Source organism: Aptenodytes patagonicus, chromosome 8 (assembly GCF_965638725.1).
Source record: "Aptenodytes patagonicus chromosome 8, bAptPat1.pri.cur, whole genome shotgun sequence".
Lineage (NCBI taxonomy): Eukaryota > Metazoa > Chordata > Aves > Sphenisciformes > Spheniscidae > Aptenodytes > Aptenodytes patagonicus.
The window spans coordinates 589,228-614,444 of NC_134956.1; the positions used below are offsets into that span (position 1 = coordinate 589,228).

General features: G+C 45.1%; 1 protein-coding gene across 3 annotated transcripts; it reads left to right on the top strand.

The window, feature by feature from the left end:
• CARD19 (caspase recruitment domain family member 19) lies at nucleotides 1-23,334 on the top strand. 3 transcript variants are annotated; one of them, XM_076345890.1, is made up of 6 exons: nucleotides 1-249; nucleotides 11,492-11,634; nucleotides 13,579-13,732; nucleotides 18,066-18,125; nucleotides 20,011-20,082; nucleotides 22,349-23,334. In XM_076345890.1, the coding sequence occupies exons 1-6, from the start codon at nucleotides 231-233 to the stop codon at nucleotides 22,459-22,461; spliced, it is 561 nt and encodes a 186-aa protein (XP_076202005.1). In that variant the 5' UTR covers nucleotides 1-230; the 3' UTR covers nucleotides 22,462-23,334. The 3 variants fall into 3 exon arrangements, with proteins under 3 accessions (XP_076202005.1, XP_076202007.1, XP_076202006.1); XM_076345891.1 differs by lacking the exon at nucleotides 1-249 and adding an exon at nucleotides 3,895-3,953; XM_076345892.1 differs by lacking the exon at nucleotides 18,066-18,125 and having other exon boundaries at nucleotides 4-249.
• The last annotated feature ends 1,883 nt before the right edge of the window (nucleotides 23,335-25,217 follow it).

The window sequence follows — 25,217 nt, forward strand, 5'->3', positions numbered from 1 at the left end:
GAGCGAAGGAGCAGCCCCACGTTCGCACTGCCGGGGTCTGTGCTCCCGGCAGCCGTGACCCGCACACAGCCGGGAGGCCTCTGCCGGCTGTGCACAGCCGGACCCGCTCCCTCCCAGTTTACTTTCGCTTCTCTAACTTGCCAGTGACCTCTGCTCATCCAAGAAGGACAGCACGCCGGCTGCCCCGCTGTACGTGTACCGGGCACAGCACAAGCCTGTGAAACCTATGGATGATGCTCTACAAGACACGTAAGTGCGGATTTGTAATGAGGAACTTGGGCAAAATGACCCATCTGAAAAGTCTGAATCTGCAGGAACAAAAGTGCGGAGCCAGGAGGGGCAGCGGCTCTGACGGGAGTGGCCAGCCAGTTGCTGCCGTCCCATTTTTTTTTCCTTCTTAGAGTCTGTTTTTATAAATTATTAGCTAAAACTTGCTGAAGGGAGCTTAGTGTGCAATCTGAGCTTTTAAGAAATATTTAATTGTATTTTCTTAAACGCAAAGAAAGACTTTGTTAAAGGAACTGCCTGCACTATCTGGATTTAATTTGTTCCTAAAGAGATCCAGGCCTCTTCAGCTGTGGGAAAATAAGAAACCATATTGTGATTTAACAATTAACAGATAAAACAAGAAAACACTACATGCCGATGCTGCCAGGACAAGGGTAATAGTTAGTAAATCAAATAATTCACTCAAATAAACAAATCAGTTGGTTTAGCAGGGGGGGGAAACAGCAATGGCTTTTGAGATTAACTAACCAGGAAATCCATCTGCTGTCCTTTAGACGCTGGGAAATAAAATATTGTTGGGCAGGTCACTTAGCTTAGCCACTAAATTAGGAGACAGAAATCTGAAAAGAATCAGAGAGTTTCGGAAACGAGTTGGGCTCTGTCGATGCGGCACACCCGCCGCCAGCAGGAAGCGAGGGCTTTGCGCAGTGCCACTCGGTCTGTGAGCAGTTTGAAAATCAGCGTTACTCGCCTCAAAGAGCGTTAAGGGTTTCGTAGCGCCGCTGGCATCCGGCTCATGGCTGTTACCGGTACCAAGCGCGTGTCCTCCCTAACCGGCTGTGCTCTTTGAATGTCACGGATCGCACCGTGGGAGGGGATTTGGTGGCCCAGCTCCTGCCAAGTATGTGCCTCCCCATGGATGAGCCCCGTGCACGCCGACGGGTGTCCCTCTCCGCTGCCTCTGCCGTGGCCGTGTGGCTCCCCGAGGACCTGTCTTTCCAAGGCAAACCTAACAGCCGTACGGCTGCAGAAGTCTTGCGTGCCACGGGCATGAGGAGGAGATATATTTAACTCTTGATTCTTGTATCATTATCTGAGTCTATAGGACAAAACTACCTCCAGGCAATGTGGCACTGCACACCGCAGCACTCCTTAATGATTGATTTTCACTTCCATTTCCACTCACAGTGCTCGGAAACACTGTCTGCTAAAAAATGTTTTAAGATTTATATTAGAGATTTCAGTCTATGTCACGTTAAGATGACCGGGTTTTCAGTTTTGTGGTTTAGATTCTGGTAGCGATTCCAGGGAAACTTTTTAGCAGAGCAGTGAATTCACAACGGTATAAAATGGCCATAAAAACAAATCCTCAGTATGCTGTACTACCACTGCTTCTTAGTACTAGGCAACACCTCTTGCTGTAATATTTTAATGTACATATGAAATGGTCTTAAAAATATATGATGAAAGGAGTTACAAAATGAAAATTTCCTTTCCACAAGGTGCCTGTTTCTGTTACTAAAATACATTGCCAAAAATCACTCTGATACAGGCATGATCAAGGTCTCCATGTGCAATAATAATAATTTAAAAATCTATTTTCATGCTGTTCAGAAGATCTGGATTCCTGAGGGTAAATGGAATAAACTCAGGATGCTTATGCTCTATTCATCTTCCCAAGGACACGCACCATAAATGTCACAGCATTTGATAATACTAAAAATATTTCAGTGAGATTTTTTTTTCCACGTTCTTACATGTTCTCACACTTTCTAGAGAGAAAGAAGCTGCTTTCATTTCTAGCACGGAGGTATAGACCACCATTTTCAAGAGTAAACGTGGGGATTTCGGTATCCCATTTGTTAGTGGAGGTGCATATAATGGTGTGCGTTACGGCAGCTCTGGCTGTGCTCGCCAGGAAGGTCTCCGCGATGAGCTCCTCGGAGCCGTGGCACAGAGAGCGCTGGCGTGCGCGATGTGGCCCTGGGGTGGGAGGCCGCTCTCTTCGGAGAGCTGTGCCAGGCTAGAAGCTCCACCCTGGCAGGGAAGGCCAGACACTGAAAACAAAAGCGAGAGTATCAGAGAAAGAAATTAGCTGGACGAAAGCTTCAGGACTGTGTGGCTAACCCTGCCAGCTGAAATCCTGCCCCAGGACACGCTAGAAATGCCCCGGTACGCCCCAAGCACCATCTCCGGGGTTGTGCTGGGTATGACACTTCCTCCGTGAGACCACAAAGTGGCAGCACTCGCAAACTTCCAGCAAATTCTCTTTTTTCTTTTTTTTTAACTCCCAGGCTAGCTGGAGCTGTCTCTCATAAGAGGCTCTACAGCGTGTGTCCAAGCGCAAAGTCAAGTCCTCACTAAATCCTTTCTCACCTCCCGTTTGGCAACTCGTGCCTCCCTGTAGGCTCCAGAAGTCCTGGCCTGTCAGCTGGGACACGCGGACTTCCAGCTTCAGTGCTACAAGTTCCCAAGACACCACCGCTCAATGCAAGGGGCCGTACGTTTTATTACCTCTCTGTTTAACCAGTCCCGCTGTATCGGTATAGCTTTTCCACACGTTTGGGTTAAGACGGCGGCAAAACAGGGCAAACCTTTCAGGATCTTGTGGACTAGTGGTCATCCACACAATAGTTTTTTTTCCTGGGTAAGGTCGTGTCTTGGCTACGTGAGAGAAGCGAGCTGTTTTAACAAGAGGTGTCTGTGTGAGGGCAGTTGTGTGGCTGAAGCATTTCATGTACCCGTCCGGAGGCAGCTTTGCCTACTGTGATTTTAATCCCTCTGGAAGATTTCTGTCCCTCTTCAACATAAACATTTTCTTCATGGTTTCAACACAAGTCATAATTACAAATCAATTAGAAATCCGCCTTTTCCAATACATTATAAAAATACCAGATTTTGCAGTAAAAAAAATCTGCAGTAATAAATAACATATTGCTTTATCACAGTTGCTAAGGCTCAGCCTCACTCCTCTGCAGCATTTATACCTAGGAAGGCATATTGTCCTCCAAACCCCGCTGCGTAATTAAACGCTGATGAAATTTTGTGCTAACGGGAGTTTTTAAGGTGCACGGACTTCCTCGTACTTCTTCCCTCACGAAGTTAATGTATCCCGGTTGATTAGATGCTTCGCTGCAAGCTTTTCTTTGACGGAGAGAAGTTGTCCCTGCTCCTTGGACTTGAGTAACTTTCGGTCAAATTTGCCTCACACGTCGTAGCTGCATTTAAACAAACGCGTACAGCGCTGCGGCACGAGAAGAAACGTAAACTGCCTACGGATACGATGGAAGTGTAGACACAGTACTTTGAACAGATAAAAAATTACTTGTGGAAAAGTAAATTGCGGCATTACTAATTGTGCAATTAACTGTGTGAAACCTGACGGTTGTGCAAGCGCAAACTCGTACTTCCACAGCGCCCCGCGCCCTGGGTGGCCCGACAAACGCAGCCCCTATAAACGAAGGCGTTTCACCCCTCGGGGCTGTCGAGGCGATGGGGAACCCGCCACGGAACGGTGCGGCCGCACCTGCAGCAGCCCCGGGCCCTCCGCTTCCCCACGCCGTCCCCGGCAGCGCCTCCTCCGGGCCCGGGAGGCGGCGCCCCGGCGGGCCGCACCGCCCCGGCGGGCCGCACCCGCCCGGCCCCGGCCCGGCCCCGCCGCCATCCCCAGCAGGAAGGCCCGCAGCCCGCCGGCGGGCCGGGCAGGGCCGGGGCCGCCATGGCCGGTGAGTGCGGGGCGGGGAGAGCCCGGGGGCGGCAGGGAGAGCCCGGGGGCGGCAGGGAGAGCGCGGGGGCTCCGGCGGGCGGCGGTCGCTTTCTGAGGCGGCGCCGCTTCACTCCGGGGGTCTGCGGCCGGAGCCGCTCGGCTGCTGCCGCGCGTTTCGCGAGGGCGAGTGTTTTGGCGCCTTCAGCGCCTCGTACTCGGGCCGCCGCCGGCGCGGCAGCTCTGAGGGAGGGTTCAGCTGCGTGAGTCGTGGCTCGCCCGCGGCCCCCGGGAGGGGCACGCGCCCCGCGGGCCGTACCGCGGCGCAAGCCCCGGCCCCGGGCAGCGGGCGCCGCCCGGCCGCGCCGCCTCCGGCCTCGGCGCCGGTTCTGGGCGGCGCCGCAGCGTCGCGCCTCACGGCCGGGCCCGGCGGCCTGGGGTTCGGGGTACGGCGGCTGGTTCCGCAGGGGCGGGCGGGAGTCGGTTCTGGGGTTTGCAGCCAGCAAATGCAGTTGGGCGCGCGTCTGAAACGGAGGGTTTGCCTTACGCCGCCGAAGGCAGGGGCTGTGACGGGTGGGCCTCGAGGTGCAGTCAGGGCTGTGCCAGATTTCACGCCTCGGCACGCTGGCCCCACGCTGTGTGGCGGCGGGAAGAAATCTGCTGCTTGTGCCCGGCCTCCATCTATTGCTCGTTAAGATCCTGCCGCTGCACCGGTGGTGCACACAAGCTTGCCCCCTTACTGAAGGGCCCCGCTGTTTTCACCTTCGTACAAAGCTTGGGGAACTGGGAACGTGTATAAACTAATGTCACACTCGAGCATCAAGAGCATTTTAATATTTTGCTCACTGTTTTATTATTTTTTCTATTTTTAAAAGATACTTCACATAAAGATGAGTTACTGAACTCTACAACCACCTGCAAGGAGGTTGTAGCGAGGTGGGGGTCGGTCTCTTCTCCCAAGTAACAAGCGATAGGGCAAGAGGAACTGGCCTCAGGTTGCGCCAGGGGAGGTTTAGATTGGATATTAGGAAAAATTTCTTCACCGAAAGGGTTGTCAAGCATTGGACCAGGCTGCCCAGGGAAGTGGTGGCGTCACCATCCCTAGAGGTATTTAAAAGATGTGTAGATGTGGTGCTCAGGGACATGGTTTAGTGGTGGACTTGGCAGTGCTGGGTTAACGGTTGGACTCGATGATCTCAAGGGTCTTTTCCAACCTAAACGATTCTATGATTCTGTGACTTGCTGTCAAAGACTCTTGACTGCTGGTTACTAACTTGCCAGTGGCACCAGCACGTGGCAGTGGGTGAGTGCTGCTGGGGAGGGTGGCACGTTGTTTTTCACCTCTGTATCACCACTTCTAGCCCAGAGGAGCAGAGCAGTTGCTCCTTATCGGGGGTGCATTTGGTAACCAGTGCAATCTGATCATCTCAGACCATTACTCTGCAGCCAGATTCCTTCTCAAATCCTCAGCATCCCTTTCTTGGGCTCTTGAAAGGGAAAAGCCAAAAAATAAATTAGTGTTAAGCTAACATTTTGTTGAGAGGGACTTTTTCAGCTCTTTCCTGGGATGCTTCAGCAGGGAGTTTGCATGGACGTGTACAAATGGCAGGTCACGTGCCTTCAAGGTTTTGGTTGTCAGCTTGCCTTTATAAAGTTTATGAAAATCATCCAGGAGTTTTACAGGAAGTTGCAACTTGTGTTTGCATTGCACAGCAGATAGCATGGAGGTTTCTGGAATGGATGTTTACATATTATGTGTGCTGTTACGGAGAATGTCAGAGATGTGTGTTGGGTTTTGTGTTTGTTATATTTAAATACATCTGCTTGTGATGATCCTGTCTGTTTGCTTGGTAAATTGAAGGAGGCTTTTAAGGGGAAAACAAACAAAAGATGAAACCATAATAAGGTGTTGTGGTTTAGCCCGAGCTGGCAACTGAGCACCACACAGCCACTCGCTCGCCCCCCCATGCCCCCCCGGTGGGATGGGGGAGAGAATCGGAAGAGTAGAAGTGAGAGCACTTGTGGGTTGAGATAAGAACAGCTTAATAATTGAAATAAAATAATGTAATAATAAATTGTAATGAAAAGGAAAATAAAAAGAAATAAAACCCAAGAAAGATAAGTGATGCAAATAAAAAACAATTGCTCACCACCCGCTGACCGATGCCCAGCCAGTCCCTGAGCAGCGGTTGCCGCCCCCCGGCCAACTCCCCCCAGTTTATATACTGAGCGTGACGTCGTATGGTGTGGAATGTCCCTTTGGGCAGTTTGGGTCAGCTGTCCTGGCTGTGCCCCCTCCCAGCTTCTCACTGGCAGGGCAGGAGAAGCTGAAAAGTCCTTGACTAGTGTAAGCACTGCTGAGCAACAGCTAAACCATTGGTGTGTTCCCAGCATTACTCTCATGCTAAATCCAAAACACAGCACTGTACCAGCTACTAGGAAGAAAATTAACCCTATCCCAGCCGAAACCAGGACATAAAGATACAGTGGTGACAGAGATGGTATCAAGAGTCCTTATGTAAATATCGATGGAGTTATTAATTGGAAAGGTCTACCCGCCTGACTTAAGGGGGTTGGCAGCATTTATGCTCCCGGGGCCCAAGCGTGGATGAGAGCGGTTATGTGTCACAGCATAGTGAGGAGGGGCTGATCACAGCCTATGAATTTGAAATGCAGCTGGATTTATTCATTTACTGTGATAAAGATGAGGTGGCAATGCAGACCCCAGCCGAAGGTGGCAGGTCCCTAGGGCCATGTGGTTTTATCTAGAAGGGCAGTGAAAGTAGATTGTAGAGGAGTGTATGCAGGGGACTGTGAGAGACAAAATCCCATTTGATACTCCTTGTACAGAAAACAACACGGGGTCTTTTATGGTAAGAATAATTAAGCAGAATCAAAATTACAGAGGGGTTTTTGACAGCCACTATAACCTGAAAGTTATGTTTTGTGTTATCAGTGCGTTGTGCCAGTGGCTAGTGACACCTTTCAGGGACCACACGCCTCACCACGGGCATATGGAGCAAGAGTGCCAACGCCGCAGCGCTTGTCTGACGTCCTGGCTGCTGCCAGGGTCTGGCAAGCCGGTGCCTAGGTTAGGAGTTACCTCTGAAAAACTCTCTGTGAACGCACTCTGCTATTAAATTAGGAAGAGCTTTGGGAAGGGTGGCTCTGCCGCCCTTGACATTTTTCCTGCAGGTGCCATAGAAGACAGTCTGGCACGTTAGGGTCACCTATGATCACATTTTTTATGAGCCTTGTTACTTCCAAGAGCAGAGTATATTTTAGCAGCCTTAAAATGCCAGCACTTAGTATAATGGCTGGGTCATTCTGCAGCTATTGCCAGAAACCTAATTGCCCATTTGGAAGGAAGAAGAGAGATGTGTCATTTTATGGAGGGTTGCAATGTGTGTGATTTTTTTTTTTTTTTTTCCCCTGCAGGTGAAAAATGATGAGTGTGTTGCTTTGGTAGTGTCATTTGCTGCTTGTGCGTTTAGCATCACTGATTTTATGTATTGTATTCTCTGTTTGAGGAGCTGTTGGCTACGAATAACCAGTAATCTCTTGCTTTTGTCTGATCTCTCTTAATCGTACGTGTACTTCCTTTCCTTCCGTGTGTGTGGTCAGGTGCAGGCTGTGTATGTTAGCGTGGTGTGCATATGCTGTATGCCAGAGGCCTTTTGTACTTTGGGTAAGAGAAAAAAGCGGTCGTGTATGATGTGTCATGGGCTTGTAGTAATTACAAGTCAATAACATGAAATTATTAGTCATGTTTTCTTCTCAGCTGTCAAAGACAGCTCTTGAGTTTCCTGCCTGTCTCTTTGAGAAGTTTACATTTCCTCTGAGTAAGCAAAATACCCACCTTTTCTTAAGCAACTTTAGGTCAGCTTCAGTGATGTGGTATCCAATCTCAGCTGTATTTGCTGCCTCTCTTCAGTGAGGCTGAGCTCAGTCCGCTGCCAACCCTCCAGCTGTGTCAAAGCCTGCAGGCTCCGCTGCAGCTGCATGCCTGGGCAAACCTGCAGCTGGGTCCAAAGCCTGTGGACGGGATTAAGCCCAGTTAGATTAATGTTCTAGTGGAGGAGAAAGTGTAACTGCAGTAATACCAAATTACAAATGTGGAGGTAGATGCAATCCTCGTGCAGCCTGAGGGTGCTAAAATGGCTGGCAGTGCCAGGCCTGTGCTGTAAGCTGTGGTTAATTGACCTGGTCTCCCAGTTTTGCTGCTCTGAACTTTCTAGGTAAGTACTTGCTAACAGCATGACTGTCCTTTTAATGCTGGGGTGACTCCTGCTTAAAAACAAAGTCATCTTAGCATAAAGATTTTAAATTTTCCTTGCAATAACTGTCATCTCTTTGAGGCAGTGAGATAAAAGGTGGATATGCAAAATATCCCAATCAACTGCTCCCTAAATTCTTAAGACCTGACAGCACATCAGTAGCCTTGCTGCAGTTGTGAAGTTACCTGGTTTGGGGTTTCTGTTATTTTAAAATGTAAATAATGGGCATGTTCAATATTAAAAAGCTGCTGCTTGTGAACAGTGATTATAAAACTTCATAGTGCGGTCACGTTTGTACACCCGTAACTGGGCCGTGACTGGCAGTGCATGGGAGCAAGTCCATCCCATAACAAAGCTGCCGGAGCTCCTGGGGCAAGCTGGGCCCAGGAGCATCGCGTGGTGGCTTCAAATGCACACGTGTGCTTTCCAGATACCCTTATCGCTCCAAAGCAGCATGCCACGTTTCAGCCACTAGGATTGGTGGGGCTTTTTTTGCTTGTTTTCTTTAAATTTAGTAGCTGGAGCACAATTCTGCAGTGGTGGGCGGTGTCGGTGGGAAGTTTCACTTCTCTGGTTTACCAGAAGCTTGAAGGCAGTTCCTTGAGTGGTTTGGGCAGAGATTTCTCAGGGTTAGAGGAGAGATGAAAGATTTTCTGCAGGTGAAATGTCTCTGTGGGAATGGGGGAGGAAGCAGACTGCTTCATGGGTGCTTCTTAAAAATGGAGCATCCCATAGGATGGGAGAAGCGTCTTGCAAGATGCCTGTCCTTGGCAGGCACGGTTTAGCAGTAGCCAGAGAGGCCAAGAGCATCATCTCGTTCTCTTCTCCTGCCTTTTGGCTTAGATGGGAAGAAAACATAGCCACCCCTGAAACCTCAGAGAGGCTTATGCCCCGTAATATAATCTATGGTGCACCAGCACGCAGGTTCAGATAGCAGCAAAGAGCCCTCGGTAAGACTGGTGACCGTTTAATGAGCCTGTGTAAATGAAAAGTGCCGTGAGGACATGGAGTGCTCCTGACTGCTCAGGAAATGATCTTGACTTAAATGTAATCTCCAGTTGGTCACAGTGAACTTCACTGGTGTAATTGCTGCTAATATACTTCCACGTGCTGCCTGTGCGGGGATCGGTAATGACAAGGCAGCAACAGAGCAAGAAGCAGGGAAGGAGATGACGCTTTGAGCCTGCTTTTATTTTACTTTTATATACTCATTGTGCCAGATCCTTGTCATGCTTTTTAGCCCTTGCTGTGGTTTGTTGTTTGAATGTCACCGTGCTATTTGAAGTTTAATTGCTCTGCTAGCTGCAAGACCCTGGTTTAATGTGTGTTTTTTGTAAGTTTGCAGAAGGTACAGAGTTGTTGGTGACACTGAGAGTCACTACAAATCATGTAGCTGAGGCAGAAGAAGGAGGAGGAAGCTGCGCTGTGGCACTTCATTCCCCAAAAAGTATTTGCATGAACAGACACAACTTCACAGTCTCCTGGTCCTCGCCTCAGCCTTTTGTGCATGCCAGTGAGTTGATTTGGAGAGGAGAAGTTTGATCTCAGCCGTGAACCAGATAACGTGGAACTTCTTGCAACAAAAGGGAATTGCACAGCAAGTATGTCAGGGCAGTATGTTTCTGACAGTACGCTAAAAAGCTGCCTTGACAGCAAGCCGTGGAAAAGCGAGCCATTAGAAACACGTGGTAATAGTATGGTGTTTGTATAAAAAAGTAAGAATGTAACTGACATCCTGTTGTGCCTGTAGAATTGCAGCTCTCTATGCAGCATCAATAGCTGTGTGTTCTTGTTTGAATAGGAGTGACACTGGCACTGGAGAAGTTGTTAGTGCGTGATGGTCGCACTGGGAGGTTTTCCTGAACCTTCCTGTAAATGCTGTTAGTTATATTGCAGAAAAAAGACATGGTATAGAAAGGGCAAGGGCTGTGCATAGGTGTAGTGCATCGTGCCAAAGTTTTCTGGCTCTTTTCCTTCATTCTTTTGTTTATCTTCTCTAAATTGCAGGGCACAAAGGGCTGATGGTTATGTGTTTTCTGGTAGCCAAAATACCGTAAAACCTATGCATTTGCTTTAAATGGGGGTGTGGTGGGGGTGGCAGTGTTTTGTTTTTGTTTTCTGTGCTGCTTGGTTATAAAGTGCTGTACTGACATTGTAACACTTATTTCAGACACGGTCATAGACGTTCTCTTTCTAAATCTGATAAGGGCACAGTAACCCGTGAAACCAGCCTGTGCCTGTATCTTAATCTAGGGACTATAGACAAGCAGCTGTGGGGAAAGCTGTGCTCCTGCAAAATCCATTGCTGTCAAGTTGGAAATGATGCCTAAAACAACAGCAAGTCTGGGTTTGTGTATTTGCAGAGGTCTGGGTTAATAGAAAAAGATGTGTTTTATTTGTATGGGTATTTGAGTGTACTTCTGTGGTAAAAATGTACTGCTTTTTGAATGCCCTTTCTCCTCACTCCCGCGTGAAGTGAAGGTAGAAGTCCTTCCCTAAAAACTTCATGGCTCTTTGGCAGAGCTGCTGTTCCTGATGTTCCAGTTCTGTTTCAGTCTGGGCAGTTTCCACTGGGCAAGTTGCTGAATTCTCCCATTAGACAAAAGGCAGCAATAAACTCTTGGAGGGCTGGGTGATGTTAGGGCCAAATCACTCCAGCTCAGTCAGCCCCCTGCTTTGCCTGGCTGCGTGAGCTTCTCTGCATCCCGTCCCACCCCATCCCACGCTGTGCTGCAGTCCTCGGGTGCTAAGCAGCAGGCAAAGACCAGCCCTGTGCTGTATACCGGTATCGGTAATGTACATAATTTGAAGCCAAATTTATGTGCTTTTACTGTTCTACATCAGAGAGAACCTCTCTCTATGAAATACATGTTTACATCAAAAAATTTATAAAACACATTAGTTTTAAACTCCATAATCTGACTTCAGAAATGATAGAAAATTTCTCTTCAGTGAATTATCAACTTTAGGACTGTATTTGATTAAATATCCATCAATGCTTGACATCTAAATAATTTAGAACCTTCTCCCTTTGGAAAGAGAGAGGCAGCACGAGTGACCAGCCAGGAGTTCAGATGTGTGTAATTTTAAGTGGATAGGTCTTTGAAAGTGCGTGGCTATGTTGTGTTTCCCTTATAGGTAGTTCAGCTTTCTAAAATTACATGGTGGTGGTAATTTTATTTTAGCTATTTTAACCACTGTTAGGAAAATGAAATTTACAGAATTTAAAAATGGCTTGCTAATTAACTGCTGTGGTTTGTTCTCTGTATTATTTTATCTCTAGATCAGTCGTATTGTCATCGGCTGCAGCACGACATGTATTTTCTTACAAGCAATAGCCGACTGAATGAGCAAGTGGTTGATAAAATTATTCTTCAGCTTAACAGAGTCTACCCCCAAATTCTTACCAATGCGGAAGCAGAAAAGGTAATTTGATGAATTTTACTCTATCTGAATGTTGCATTGTTTTCGTGGATCAGTAGCTCATCTGCCCTCTTCCCGATTTGACTCTTGTGCCACACGCAGCCAATCTTCCTCACCTCTTACTTGCTGACCAGTTGTATCTGGGATCTCATATCAGAGAAGTCACAGGGCTGGCACATTCCCTGTGCCAAGCGGTTATGAGAGAGGGCTCTCTCTTCAGCAGCAGCTTAATGCCGTGGTCTCTGCCATGACATCTGACGCCGTGCATGCAGAAGCACACTATCTTATAACCACTCTGTGGACAGGATTGCAGCCATCGTGTGACCAAATGCCCTGCGTCCCTGCCTCCTCACATGAGTCGGTGTGGAGTGTCATGTCAGATGATCTGTGCTGCATCCAGCTGTGTCCACAAAATCATCTATATTAGCTTAAACAGTTTTAGTTGCTGATTAATGTGATTAATAACTCGTGAGTATTGGTAGAGAAGGGGGGCATTAGTCCCACTTAGAAGTGTGGGAGCTGTGGGAATTGGATGGAGTTAGTATCATCTTCCAGTGGTGCTGCTATGTATGGAGGAAGGCTGCCCTCCCTGGCATGATGCTTTCAAAAATGGGTAGCTGTTTTTAGGGAGAAAGATCTTTTTGTGTGGAGTGAAAGTTGAAGTCAGTTAAAAGCTTCCCAGATCCTACTTATACCAGTTTGTACTTGCCGTCTGCTGACTTCATTATCTGCACAAGGCTTGGGGTTTTGATATATCAGTATTTTAACATTATGAAAAATAAGTCTAATTCTGTCATAATCAAACTCCATGGGGACGAATAGTGTTTTGGTGGTGTAGAGCCGTGCTAGATCATCAGCTGAGCCAGTCTAGCCACTCAGTTATGATAAACAGTGTGACATGCACAATTAACGATGATCTCATTCCCTCAACAGCTTCAAAATAAACACAGAAAGAATCTGTGAAACATAATTTGTGACTTCTGCACTTAACAGACAGAAATGAACTGCTTTCTCATAGGTCCAGGCAAGTTTCTGTCAACTCTATTGAGTGTTTAGGAAGCTTACAATCTCAGCTACATCCGGTAGACCTTGTGGGAATTTTGTCAGAATAAGGAGTGTTGTGTAAGGTATGTTGCATTCCTGTCCCCCTAGAGCAGGAATTGATCCTAACTAAGTGTACTGCAAATGTTATCTGCTGTACTGGTCTGAAATACAGTGCTTTGCTGAGAATGGCTTTGGACGTTTTCCAAAGAAGCTGAAATCAGTTTGATGTGTGTAAGGCTAGGTATGTGTTTTCATTCTCTTTGTACGGTCTCCTAATATTCATCACATTTTGGACTACGGAAAAAGAGTACTTTCTTCTGCAACTGCTTGCCATGCTGCCCCAGTAATGAGAATTTGTACGTGTTGCACTGGGTACGCAGCAGTTAATTGTGCTGGAAACAATGAAACATGTAATCTTGGGATGATGTACGCTCCAATATTGGGACTAATATAAGCAGTATAAAGTACCTTTTTGGGTGATCATTACTAGGCAACTAAGGAAAAACTTGAAAACAAAACTTTATTATGTAATAAAGATTTGTTGATATTTTCTGTCAATAGCTGTCAGAATGAAATTGTAGAATAGCAAGTACCATGTTAGTTGGAATGCAGAGAAAACATCAAATGGAGAGTAGCTGTCACTTTATCAGGACAGGAAAAAGACTGAGGGAGGGCGGAGGCAATATGCTCCCCATCAAGCAGTGCTGACCAGATGGAGCTCAGTGTCTTGAAGACTGCTGTGCAATGCATGTCCTTTTTAGGTTCCCCTCATTTTTTTGGCCCATTCTTTTAGCAAATATAAAACAAGCTCCGTATCTTCACTCCCTGGCATACTGTAAAGTGATGTAGAATTGATCTCCAGCTGGTGTAATCTCTCTTCTGATGAGTGCTTTTCTCTTACAGTTCAGGAATCCAAAGGCATCACTCCATACCAGACTTTCGGATCTGATAAAGCACCTTCAAAAGAAAGGAGACAGACACTGTCAAGAGTTTTACAGGGCTCTACAGATCAATGCTGAACAGCTGTATAATGACCTGCCAAGCAGGAAAATCTTGAGTAAGTTGATTTGTAAGTTGATTGAGTTGTGGATTTCCTCATCAGTGTATTACAAAACCTCATTCAGATGAGGTTTAGGTTATTTAAATAATTCTGGGGGTATACATTAATTCCTTCTGACTGGAATTTTCCAAAAGCTGTAAGGGGATTTGACTGCATGGTTTTTATTGTTTGTTGACTAGTGTGGGCAGTCTAAAACTCTTTGATTATTTTGAAATACAAAATATGTCTTCAAAACAGTTTAAGTGCAACATGTAAGACAGTGATATAACTTGTATGAAGTACAATTTCTCTTTTCATAACCATTGCTTCTTAATGGCTTGTTTATTTCCTCTGTGTTTATTCTGACTTGCAGCACGTAAGAACATTACAAACCTCAAATTTGTTAAGCTCAAAACTCTGGTGGCCCAGAAGCTTGGCTTTGCTTCAATCCGTAAATCTCCTAGTTGTGTCTAGTTTAATGTGAAACAAACATTCATAGGCCCTTGCAATGATGAACTGTGATATTAATCACTTAGGGCTTGTTTTGTGCAGCTGGCAGGCCTGACTGATGTCCGTAAAGCTGCCCCCCAAATATACATGTACGTACTTCAGAAGGACTGAGGCTCAAATAGATTTGATTCTGTACCGCAAAGGAGCTCATTTCTTTAAGGAAAAGTATCAAGCCTGACTTGCCAGCCTGGGGTAATGCTTGCTATGTGTTGGTGTTTCTCTCCCCCCCCCCCCCCCCCCCCCCCCCAACGAACTGGAGAAAAGAACCATGTTCCAAATGGATGGGAAATACGTTCAGGCATCCCACGTACTGAAATGACTGAGGAGCTCAAAGGAAAGCTCCCACATTTAAGTTAATGAAGCTGCAAAGGGATTGCAGTTTAAGAAATCCTTATAAAGTATCTAACAACACTAATGCTTGACCAGTCAATTGATTTCTAGTTGTAAGAAACTCCACAGTTAGGTGCCAGGGGAAATTTTAGACATGTGGGTCGAACTCCAGTGAGATTCAAACCGTTACACCAAAAGTCCATAGGTTTAAAAAAACAATTAGACCTCTCTTATTTCTGGAGTGAAAATGGCACATAAAATTGTAATTACCTTTGAAGATACTGAGTTGTCTAGCTTCGTTTTGCCTTTCATTTTGAAGGAAAAGCTTTGTATCTACCCAGCACAAATATGTACCAGTGGAAGACTGCACCATTTTCCTGCCTGCACAGGGAGGCTGCAAAGTTACCCCAGGTCTTCATGTCCCATACCCGAACCCTCTTGAACTGGGAAACTCTGGGCCCATCCCTGCCTCAGAATCTCAGATGAGCTTTGATTCAGCCTTGCAGCAGCTTTAAGGCAGTGCTTTTGATCTAATACTCACCTTGCAGAAGTCATGCCCTTGGAGGGAACAGGCTCTTAAATCAAATAGTCTTGGATCAATCGTTTTTACTTGGGTGGAGCTCAAGAGCAACAGGTTTTTCTGCCAGGCTGACTAGAAGGCAGCAGACAGCCTATATTAATTAAGAGCAACTTAAGAAGTCTTAGTGTAGTCACTAAGAATAAAATTTCAAGAGTGTATTGATGGTTCGAGAGTTTAAGCTCTGTTAATGTTCAATAACACTTACCTTCTACAAGCCGTTTCTGAAAATGTGTCTTAATGCGTGTACACAGTAGCCAAGGACTGACTTAGATCCCATATAGACAGTCTGAGTTCAGCTGGGTACTAGAAATAGCATACCTGTGACCAAGTTCATCCGTACCCGTAAAACTCACATTGGAAGCTGTGCAGACGTTGCGAAGATGAACTCTCAACACTGCCTCATGCTGTTGGCACGCCTGGACAAACCAGCTGAAAGGAAACTTGCATAGGGTGCCTGCGTGATGTTTTCACTTTTATCTAGAGCATAAACGCGCTCGTCCTTGCACCTGATTTACATGCTTACTTCTGAGAGCTTTTACTCAGGTAGCCACGTGAGTAGGCAGGGTTAGGGCTTCTCATGTTCAGACTGCGCATAACAAGCACATGTGCTAGAAGTGCTTCACAGAAAAAATAGAGCTGTTTGTGGTGCCCCAAAACTGTTTTGCTGCTGTTGCATTATGCAAAGGGACTCCAGTAACCATCATAAATCATTAAATTCTCTGTATCTCTTATGTTACCATTCTCAGAACAATGAGAATAATTTAAATAACTGAGTTAAAATACTACTCCATTGTGAGATTCTGCAGTTTCCTTATATTGACCTGAGAAGGAAATAATGAGATAATTGTGTTTGCTGCTTCTTATGAGTTCTGTAACTAAAACAAATGTCTGCATTCTGGATTGAATGGTTGATAAACATCTGTGCAGCATTTTAAGCTAAAACTGCAAACAATTTTATTCTTCAGGAAAAGCTCCCTTTTCAATATGAGGTGTTATTTCTCATTTAAGTGAACTTGAACATTTTGAATATTAAAGGCATTATCCTTCCAACCTCTAACATGTACAATTTTTATGTTACTCAAATGTTACTCACAGTAGTAGTTGTTAAATTTGTCAAATTTAGCACAGAGCATTTACAGAATTGACACTAGAATTTGTAAATGTGAGGAAAAAAGGGAATCCCTACCACTGGGACTTTGTTCTAAATGCAGATTGAACTGAAACAAGCAGCATTATAAACAACTGGAGAAATTATCGGTGAGGACACTGATGAACTATGGCCAGGACAGAGTTCTGTAACGTTTTCTACAGAGGAAATCCTTTCAAAGATCTCTTTCTCATTTTTAAAACAACTTTAAAATTTGTGCTAGAACAAAATTTCTTTGCCTCAAGTATAATATTGCAAGTGAAATGTTCAGTAATGTCTCAGAATTCCCACTAGAGGGTGGGTAAGGCACGTGGCATGGGCAGCTTCAGAGCTATTGAAGCCAAACGGGATCTTCCAAGTGACTCGGAAGATGTTTTTATTTCTCTCAACGCTGACACAGGCTAGAAAGGTAAAGGATCAGATCAGCCCCACGCAGCGATAGCCTGACAAAAGTGCAGAGATTTGACTGTGCTCTTCCTGTGAAGTGTGAGGATTTCTTAGCTAGAGGGAAGGAGGACATCCCTCAAAACAGGCAGGCTATGTAAGATCGCCGTTGACACAGAGTGTGCCATGGAGGCTTTGCGGCAATCCTTTCTGCTTCAGTGACTCTCAGGCTTTGCAGCAAAGCGCTTCAGATGTTTCTGTTCTGCTTGAATGCCATGCCCTGTCACCCCACCGAGAAGGACGTATTTAGCATGGGAGACCGGTGTTCACCGACTGTTCACTGTGGGCTGACAGCGGGTCCCCTTTGCTGACTTGGTGTACAGGGCGGTTTTCCAAGGCACCTCACCTAGCTCCAGATTGTCACCGAGAAGAAGGAAATCAGATGAAACCAAACAGTCTCAAATTCTTCCCTACTGACAGCCAAATTTGGAGCTCTCACTTTTTTCCCTTTTTTTTTTTTTTTTTTTTTTTTTTTAACCCTCTTGACCACAAAGAGGTTTGGCCAAATAAGTTGTTTTGCAGGTTCATGATGCATTAAAGGAAATTCGTTCCTCTGCCATTTGTGGTGACAGTGGTGTTCTTTGGTGTTGTACACATGTTCTGCAGACAACGTTATCTCCACATCTGTATGGCAAAGGCACCTCTAAAAGAGCTGCAGGTCTTTCTGCCCAAAGCAGGAACTGCTTTATTGCTGCTAACTACTGAACACCTTGTCTTAAGGTCAACCTCCTTTTCTACTAGAATTTGCAGAAAGCTAGAGGCAAAAATTATTTGCGCCAAATGTTAGCGTGTAGTACCTACAGACTTCCAAAGAAGCTGTACGGGTCTTTAGCTGAGACCAGGATTTAGATAGAACAAACTGCTTGGCGCAGATTATTAAGTGCTTCATCTGCCAGATACGTTAATGCCCAGAGATTTACTCAAGAACAGAAGGAATGGTGATGAATTAAATTATAGGGGTGTTTTCAGATTAGCACATATATTAACAAATAGTTTGTATATATTACAATGAAAATTTCTGGCATTATGGAAGGATTAGTTCTTGCTTTCCTCACTTGGGAAACAAGTGTAATGTTATTTATGTGGCGAGTGCTTAACCAGATCAGAGGTGTTGCTGCAGCTATTTCTAGTTGCATTCAAATGACACTGTGCCTATGTCTTTTGATCAACATATATCCGGATTTAACTATAGCGATGATTTACCTTTGGAGGGGTTAATATTTTATGTCAAAATTGGATATTTTTCTGAAATGTGGTGTTTTGCACAATTTTGCGTGTGCTGATTATGTTTGTTGGCTTGAGCTGAGTACTAACTTTTCATGTGTTGCTTTTATTTCTAGAAACCACAGATTCCACAGAGATAGACACTGACAAGGAGAAATATATGCTAAATGACAGGGGTAAATAAATGCATACAGTGTCACCGGATGGAATGGCTTTTCAGATTATGATGCAATTTATTTTATCATGTAATTTGCATTTCATGTAACAACCAATTTGTTTTATGATGTCTTTACTGTCACAAGTTAAGTGGAATTAATGGAGGAAAACATACTGAGCTGCTGTGGAGGAAACCAGTGCCAGGAAATTCAAGAGACTGTAGAGTTTAATCAATATTTACAATGGTATTTTTACTTACACAGTTATAGCTAAACTCTTCATTTCCTATGATTTCTTCAATGCTTGAATAGTAAGGTCTATTCAGCTGCTGCTGCTGTCATTTTGCATAAGGCCATCAATAATTTTTTTTATACAACTTTCAAATTTTTTCAGTTTTTTTCAAGCTTTCAGTTTAAGTACAAATCATTTGAAAACACAGACAGAAAGAAAGAGGACCAAGGGTGAACTTAAATATATTCTCCTTAGGAAAACGTTGGTTTTTTTCCCCTTCCTCTGTTCAGTGCCTCGATTAGAGGCAAATATTTTATTCGCTGTAAGATATTTTGAAAATGAATTGAAGATCGGAAAGAAAGCTGAAGAATTTTCAAAATTTATAATGAACTCTTTCATCATTTAAGTTTAATTGATATCTTATTTAGAAATTTGGATACAACTGTGGGAGAATAAGAGCACCTTCTATGAACTGTGCCTTTTTGCCAGTTTTCCCCTGAGAGAAAACCGAAACGAGGGGCAGGAACACAGTTTAACTCAATGCGTATTTTTGCCTGGGTTGTTGTTATTTTGAACACTGAACCGAATTGCTATTCAGATTTTTCACATCGCTGCTGCTGACTGCAGCATAACAGTACAGGAAGAACAGAGAAAAGTGTTTGGAAATAAGAAAATTAAGCACTCTCTGTTCTTACTCATGCTGGTGAAGGAGCTGGCCGCAGACTGGAGATTGTCCGGCTGCTAGCCACCCTCGTTGGGAGATTACATCGAAGGAGCAACCAAGTCCTTGCTCCTTTGCTGTTTCTCCAGCGTCCTCGTCCGTGTGGTCAGCTCCACTAATTTCTTAGTCTGCAGTACATTTGTCCTTAAATTGACAGGTGCAGTTTAATTGTAGCTATAGTCATAGCGAAGTAGTAAATACAAATAGAATATTAGATAATAAAGAAGCAGATATAAATCTTTATGAGGTTTTGTCTGTGGATAAGTATGAATTAGAAAGGTTTTATTGAACATCAATACTGAACATCAGCGTTAAACTGCATGTAATTCCAGGCAGGCACATGAAGGAAATGTTTCCAGTGGGAGATGTATCTTAGGTGTGCGTGTGGCTCTGCATTTCAGCTTCCAGCAGAACTGTAAACAGGAACAAGAATATTTGCTCTTGTCATGAAAGTGGAATTTGTGGAACATCTGTGGGGAAAAAACAAAACCCTAAAAATCTGCTTCTAAGGGGCTGCAGTCTCATATGACGTACTCTTACCCACAGGCAGTGCACTGGCCCCGTGGGGGCTATTTACAGAGTAAAATGCCACACTGTGGTGAGGTCCCGGTAGGCTGGTTAGTATTTTGTTGTAGGGTTTAAAGGGATTTTTGCACAAAGTTTTAGAGTCAGAAAACATCTAAGGAAGCTTTCACTTAAATTTCATAGGATATAACTAGATGAACAGAGGCGAACAGTGAATGGTGTCAAAGCAACTGTAGTAAAAATTAATTACAGTATCGTAAATGTGCTTCATAGTACATTAGCTACAGAACATACATAATTGTGAATGTGTTAGCTTCATTTGAATACACTTAATTATGCATATTAATAGCAATTGATGATTTATGAACTGAGCTAAACTTCCACTGCTCTCTTCTGTCTTAATGTGTTTCCTTTTTCGTTTTCTTTAGGTCCAGTGTTTTTCCTCGCTTGTTTTAGCGTTGCTGCAGGATTTGCATTATTTTGGTATTGCTGTAACTCAGGTAATCTACTCCGGTGTTTATTCTCTTGGTTGCCTTACTTCAGCACGGGGCGGGAGAGCAGCGTGCCTCTTGATCTAACATGGCTTACTTAATAGAGCGGGTCAAGGTGTCATCATTCATTAATGAGGTTAGGATACAAATTGCGCTTCAGACATGCCGAGATGTAAATAATGGATCGTTTGCCTACAGCGGAAGCCACAAACAGGGGCTCTTTTTAAAGACAGTAGTCATGTGAGCCCCTGTTGCTATAGCAATGGGTCGTGATTCCCAGCAGTCATGAGACAGACCCAAACCTTCTGGCTTCCGCATCCCTCGGGAGCTGGTTGAAGCGTGACCAGTGCCAGGGCTGGAGGCCGCTGGCTCGATTTGCTGAGCCCGAGCAGGTACAACCGTTGCCCCTGTTGCTGGCTCTGGGTGTTAGCTCTCCCTGTCGGCTGAAAGTCGCCGGCTTCACAGCAGCCAGCAGAGCAGAGCTCCCGCTCCTCTTCACGTTCCTACCTTCCACTCGCCCAACGTTGCTGTGAGAGCGGCAGCTCTTAGCAGAAAGTGTGTTGATGCATCCACATGGATCAACTTCAGCGAAGCCGAGAGTCAGTGCTAGTGGGAGAGATCCAGGGGGAGAGAGTAGCTGATTCAGAGGTGTCACTTTCTCTCGAGTCTTCGCATGGTGCTGTGGGACGTGCCAGTCTTCACGCGGTAGATGGGGAGCAGAATCCAAACTCCATTTTGGTTTAGTGCCTTCTGCTCCTCATACCCCGGTCACAGCAGTTACAGTTGGACATTGTTCTTTACTATTTTTTTCCCAGAGCTGTAGGCTACAGTAGCACCAGTTCGTGGACATTTCAGGTGATGTGGGAGTCTGGGCTGTGTTATCCTTCACTCCCAGATCAGAGTCCCTCAGCTGCACTGTCCATGGAGTCAGGGTTTAAGGCTAAAAGGGAACCAATAGACCTTCAAGGCTAATCCGTGTGTTTCCTTAGCTGCCGTCACTTCCCTTCAGCAGGTTCAGTCACCAGCATTTAATAGAAGCATTTTCAGAAAAGCATTCAGGGACTGATACCAAAAAAACAGAGAATCCGTCACTTCCCTTGATCCCAGTTAATTTTCCATAGCATTAGAAGTGTGTGTCTTAGTTGGAACTGGTTTCAGCTCCAGCCTATCATTTTTGTTAAGCCTTTCTCTACCAGATGGCAGAGCCCCTTTAGCCCCTTGTTTCTGTGTCAGCTGACACTTCATATTTTCTCCCTGTGGAGGTCCTTGTGCCTCAGGTCAGCTCTCCGTCTTTATTTTTGCTAAAATTACCAACTAATCTCTCCAAGCCTTTTGTTCCAAGGCTCTTGTCCTGGTTTCGGCAGGGATAGAGTTAATTTCCTTCCTAGTAGCTGGTACAGTGCTGTGTTTTGGATTTAGCAGGAGAACAAAGTTGATAACACACTGATGTTTTAGTTGTTGCTAGGTAGTGCTTACACGAGCCAAGGACTTTTCAGCTTCCCATGCTCTACCGACTGAGAAGGCTGCAGGTGCACGAGAAGCTGGGAGGGGGCACAGCCAAACTGGCCAAAGGGACATTCCATACCATGTGACGTCATGCTCAGTACATAAACTGGGGAAAGCTGGCCGGGGGGGCTGCTGCTCGGGGACTGGCTGGGCATCGGTTGGCGGGTGGTGAGCAATTGCATTGTGCATCACTTGCTTTGTGTAGTATTATTATTATTATTATTGTTATTGTTATTACATTATTATTGTTATTATTATTTTATTTCATTTATTAAACTGTTTTTATCTCAACCCACGAGTTTTTCTCACTTCTACTCTTCCAATTTTCTCCCCCATCCCACCGGGGTGGCGGGGGGGGAGGACTGAGTGAGCGGCTGGGTGGTACTCAGTTGCCGACTGAGGTTAAACCACAACAGCTCTTTTTTCCAGTTTTGAGGCTCTTTCCTGCACTTACGCAGTGTCTCAATGCCCCGTGTGTAACAGGGCCACCACACCTGGATGTGGTGTTCCGGGCTTGCACCATCGGTGCTGTGCTCACGTTAACTCAGTAATCTCCTCTTTGTGTGTCTGAACTTGCAGCGATGAATCCTAGCAGATTCATCGTTATCCTGTCTTGGCAGTTGATGTATACAATATTGCAGGAAATGGACTTTCCTCTAGAGTCACTTTTTTAATTGATTTTTATTTTTTGTAGATGCTGCTTACTAGCTAGAATGAAACTTAACTGTGTTTACTTTCTCTTTTTCCTCCCATCTTCATTCTGTTTTAGATACGAAAGTCATAGGAAGAGCCAGGAGAATCTTGGGCTTTTCTCCTATTATCATAGGAAGACACATTAGAAATATCTGTATGTTGTATTTGGAAGACGTATCAAGAAATTAAGGAAGAGCTGCCTCTTCGCTTGTCTGTACAGTATACCTGCCAAGGGAAGACAACGGTGCATGAATATTAGTGTACTATACTCTCATACCAAAGATTTTATTAACTAGCTTCATCAATAATTGTGTTGCCTCAAGATGTATTCAGAATTTCAGCTATATATGTCCTTCCTTATGGGAACGGACCATTTATTTTTGTAAATGCTTATTTTAAAATATTTATCATTTGGATAAAAAATATTTTTAATACAAACTTTAGAATGATATCCTAAGTGATCATGGGTCTTAAGCCATGTTTGCATACATGTTTTATACTGGAATGAAGGATCACAACTATTTAAAGAATGCGAGCCCGTCTTTTGTGATAATTTAAGAAAAGCACTTAAAAAACCACATGCACTCAAAGCCTTACTAAGAAACGGATCTCCATCTCAGGATTCTCTGTTTTGTCTAGATCCTTTGTACTTACTGCCTGAGCTCAGGTGGGCACTGGCACCTACGAAGTTTATCAGGGCCAGTTACCTTTGTGTACGCCTAGTACTTGCCATATTTTCTACTTCTCCTGTTCGTGCCTCATCTCGGCCTGCCTTGTTCCTGTTCACGCTCAGCTGTTGGCCGTGGTTTGAATGCGCTGGAGCTGGTGCAGACTGGTTCCCAGCACACAGAGGGTCCCAGGGACTGGAATGTCTGATCTGAAGCATTTGAAACTACCAAGAAAACTTTTCAGATTTATTTCGCTTTTCCTTTTCCAGTGAAGTGTTTTGCAGTCTGTATGTCTAGGAAACTGAAGTAATCCAAGATGTTTTGCAGGGACTTAAGTGCCACGATGTGGGGCGCTTTTTATGGCCAATAAATATGTATACTTACTTGAAGAGCATGAGGTTGTTCATAATGTCATTTGATGATGTTATGTTTTTCTTCTCTGAGTTGAAACCTGAAAAACTTGCAGAAACCATCGTTAAGACTAAAATTCTTGAGGGAGATGCAGGGAGTCAGGGCTGCAAGTGAAGCAGCTTGGGGTTTCTTAGCTTGATGAACCCAACCTTGCTCCTGCCTGGCTTTCCTCTTCCAGGTGGGAGGTGCAGTAGTTCTGAACTGGCTGTGAGAAATGACACTTTCAGCGGGTAGTTCTTCAGTTACCCGCTCAAGAGCGTTAAGGAGCTTGGGGAGACCATGGCCCTGTACTTGGTGAGAACGATGCTTTGTGGGTCTTCGTTCACTGACTGAATGAAGAGATTTCCAGATCAAATCAAATGTCACCTGAATAAAAGCTGCAGCTGTGTCACAAGTTACCATGCACTGGAGGATCCCATGTGAAATTTTAAGTCATTTGGAGTGGTTTTCTCAAAACAGTCAGACTGAAAATTGTCTTCCAGCTTTAGGCTTCATTCATGCTATAAAAATGTCATCTTCTCCAAAGTAAACCGTCCTGTGATAACTGTATGTCCTTCCAGGACAACACTCACCTGATATAGTAGCAAGCATATAGTCCAGAGGAGGAATTGAGTACAGGGCCAGATTTTCAAATAAAAGACCCAAAGAGTATTTGCGGGAAACGTCTTGAGAGACGAAAAAGGGCTCAGAGGACCCTGATTTTACTCTTCTGATAAAATGTTTTTACCTATGGCATTGGAGTGTGGTTGGGACACGAGCCGACCCCACGTAGAGGTAGCCAGTGTCTTCGTTAGGTCAAATCTCAAGAACAGACGGTGCGTCTTTGTGGTCGTCGCTGGTGTGAGTGCAGCTCATCTGGAAACGCCCAAGTGAAATGAAACGGGCTACAGGGATAACACCGCAACCAGACTGTGCGTCGGCACCAGCTATTTGGTTCCGTATTTATTCTGACTCTGGGAAGGCGAGCTCCCAGTTGCTGGCTTTACACTGCTAACGGTGCCTCCACCACGGTGCCAGCCCCGTTAAAGCTGCCTTGGCTATTTTTACGCAGCTGCAGCCGCTCCTTTGACTGCAGAGCCAGCGTTTCCCTAACAGCTCCCCCGGTGTAACTGTGCAGCGCTCGACGGAAGAGTTTTCTGCGCAGACAGACAGACGTACCCCAAGATCAGCAGCGGGCCAAGGGATGTTACAAACACCGAACAGCCCGACTGCTGCAGTGTGAAACGTGGAATGAGACAAATGCCGTGCGAACAGAATAACACCCAGCAGAGCAGTTTATTTAGACTTCTTTTCCCCTGCCTCCACCCCACCAGCTCTTGCGTCTCTTCGATCTAATCTCCACGGGGACTCTTATTAGGCAGAAAACGGTGACGGAGCTGAGCGCGTTTCCTACAGAACTGGCTAACCACGAGGCTCTGCTGCCCTTGTTACACAACGATCTGCTGTTGTGCTGCCTTCCATCTTGGGAAGTGCTTTAATTATAGTCTGTTGTTTTCTCTCTGCCTTGCCTTGTGTTTAAGGTGACAACAGGTTGGTTTTTCTCTCCAGCAAACCAGCTCTAATTTATAACATTTGAAATGAAATGTTCCTTTCCCCACTGCTGCTTACGTCCTACAGCAGCCCCTTTTTCAGGAACGAGAAAAAATACCTCTGAAATCTAAAGGCATTTAAAATCTTTGCCTTGAAGCCAACTTTGAAACCTCATTAGAGGAACAGTATTCCATTTTGCACAAAAAAACATTATTCAAAGTAATCACAACAGTCGCATCTCATTTTAAAGCAGAAACAGAGGCTTTACTGTTGCTAGGCAGGTTCTTTCTGTTTAGATTATCCACCGTGTTACCCTTTGAATAACAGGTTGCAAAT

Excerpts from the sequence above, each read along its gene's own strand:
- CARD19 (XM_076345890.1), top strand. Across the intron at positions 18,126-20,010 it reads ATATATGCTAAATGACAGGG|GTCCAGTGTTTTTCCTCGCT; the intron begins GTAAATAAATGC and ends CGTTTTCTTTAG. Across the intron at positions 20,083-22,348 it reads TTGGTATTGCTGTAACTCAG|ATACGAAAGTCATAGGAAGA; the intron begins GTAATCTACTCC and ends ATTCTGTTTTAG.